Below are 1,647 nucleotides of genomic sequence, written 5' to 3'. Positions count from 1 at the left end.
AGGGTCGAGTTGTGCAGGATCGGCTTCAGTAGCTGCAGCATCCTTGATTGCTGGTTCTTCAGCATTCGCAAGAACAGCCACGTAGGCAAACGCTGCAACGATCGCGAGGTAAATCTTCATCTTGGCAGTTGGTCGGAGACTTGGTTAACTTCAGAGTGAGATGCCCAATTGCAGAGTGGTCAGCGTTTTGCCCACTAGTCAGACGCTCTAGCCATTTCTGGGAAAAGAGGGTAGTTTGTTGGATGGCGCCGTTGGGAAAAGTTATCGTCGAGATCCACGAATTGCTCGATCCTGTCCTTCAACGCGCTTGCTGTTTTCCAAGCTCATTGTGCAATCGGACTCCAGCCACTCAAATCAAGCTCCAATCAAAATGAAGACTTTCGCCATCATCGCTGCTCTTGCTGGCCTCGTGGCTCTCGTTTCTGCTGCTGAGGTTCCTGCTGCTGAGGCCAAGGTCGAAACCGAGGATCACCGCTATGGACACCGTGGCTATTATGGCCACCGCGGCGACTACGGCCGCCGGGGAGACTATGGCCGTCGCGGCGGCAAGTATGGCCACCTCTAAACGTCGAGAAGCCAAGTCAAGTTCAACTTTTAGCTAGCTGTTGCAGCAGCAGCAGCGTATTATAACTCAAATCAACACTTCAACGTGCTTTTTTATTTGACATGACTACATTCGTACTTAGCTCGAGTTCTGATTATTCCAGCGTAGTTTTTGTGTAAAGGTTGGGTACACTCTACTGCTATCACGCGTGTCAGGCCCCCACATCTCAAGATCAAGACTTGCGGCGATGCGGACGGCGGCGTGGCTCGTATTTGCAGGCTCTGTGGCCTCGGTAGCTGTAGCGTCGGGGCCGAAGTTCTACTATGGCTTCAGCGACTGCGTGGACGATGAGCGTACGCTCTTCTACTACTTGAAGAGCGAAGGCACGTGCTCGTCCAACACGACGGGCCATGTGCTCGCTAAACGTAAGTTAACAAGTGAACATGTTGGGTTAAATATTGAATGCTTACGTATGACATTGCGTTTTATGGATTATTTAGCTCCCGTTCACGGTCTCCGCTGTGACGTCCAATGTGACCGTGGATATTATCTAGGAGCCAAGTACGTCAGCATATATAATTTTTAGCGATATGATTTTCTTATGACCGTCATAACGTATTATGCAGTTTTTCAGGATCTGTGCCTGTATCTGGCTGCGAACGTTGTCCACAGGGCAAATACTCGCTGGGTGGCGGCAAATTGTTTTCTCAACGCACGGATGCGTGGAGTTCTCCGCTTTCTGCCGAGCTTCAGACCGACTGTATGACGCAAAACATGTACACGGGTCAATGGCAGCATAACTGCAACCCGTGGGTTCCTTCCGCCGATGGGTCTTATATCTCATCAGGCCAAAACTCCGGAGTGATGCAGAACTTCGAAGGCACGAGACTTTATTCGACTCTGAGAGTCAGTGCCACGTTCGTTCGGGACGGCTCTGTGACGTACAAGTACCGGGTGGACGCCGAGCAGCCTTATGACGGTCTTATGTTCCAGATAGATGACGACCAAAGCTCCGGGTTGGTCTCGCAGACCGACGGGTGGAAGGAGGCAGTAGTGCAAGTCTCGGCTGGAGCTCATACACTGGCTTGGAACTATATGAAGGA

General features: G+C 51.2%; 1 protein-coding gene across 1 annotated transcript in view; it reads left to right on the top strand.

The window, feature by feature from the left end:
• Nucleotides 1-370: 370 nt before the first annotated feature.
• PPTG_24427 (hypothetical protein) overlaps nt 371-1,647 on the top strand; it is a gene marked incomplete at both ends in the record, with an annotated part of 3,951 nt that continues 2,674 nt past the window's right edge. The window contains 4 exons of the mRNA XM_008917144.1: nt 371-549; nt 713-969; nt 1,045-1,105; nt 1,171-1,523. Of these exons, the coding sequence (XP_008915392.1) occupies nt 371-549; nt 713-969; nt 1,045-1,105; nt 1,171-1,523 (850 nt within the window). The remainder of the gene's footprint in view (nt 550-712; nt 970-1,044; nt 1,106-1,170; nt 1,524-1,647) is intronic.

Source organism: Phytophthora parasitica, assembly GCF_000247585.1.
Source record: "Phytophthora parasitica INRA-310 unplaced genomic scaffold supercont2.94, whole genome shotgun sequence".
NCBI lineage: Eukaryota > Oomycota > Peronosporomycetes > Peronosporales > Peronosporaceae > Phytophthora > Phytophthora nicotianae.
This window is presented reverse-complemented; position numbering and strand designations above follow the sequence as displayed.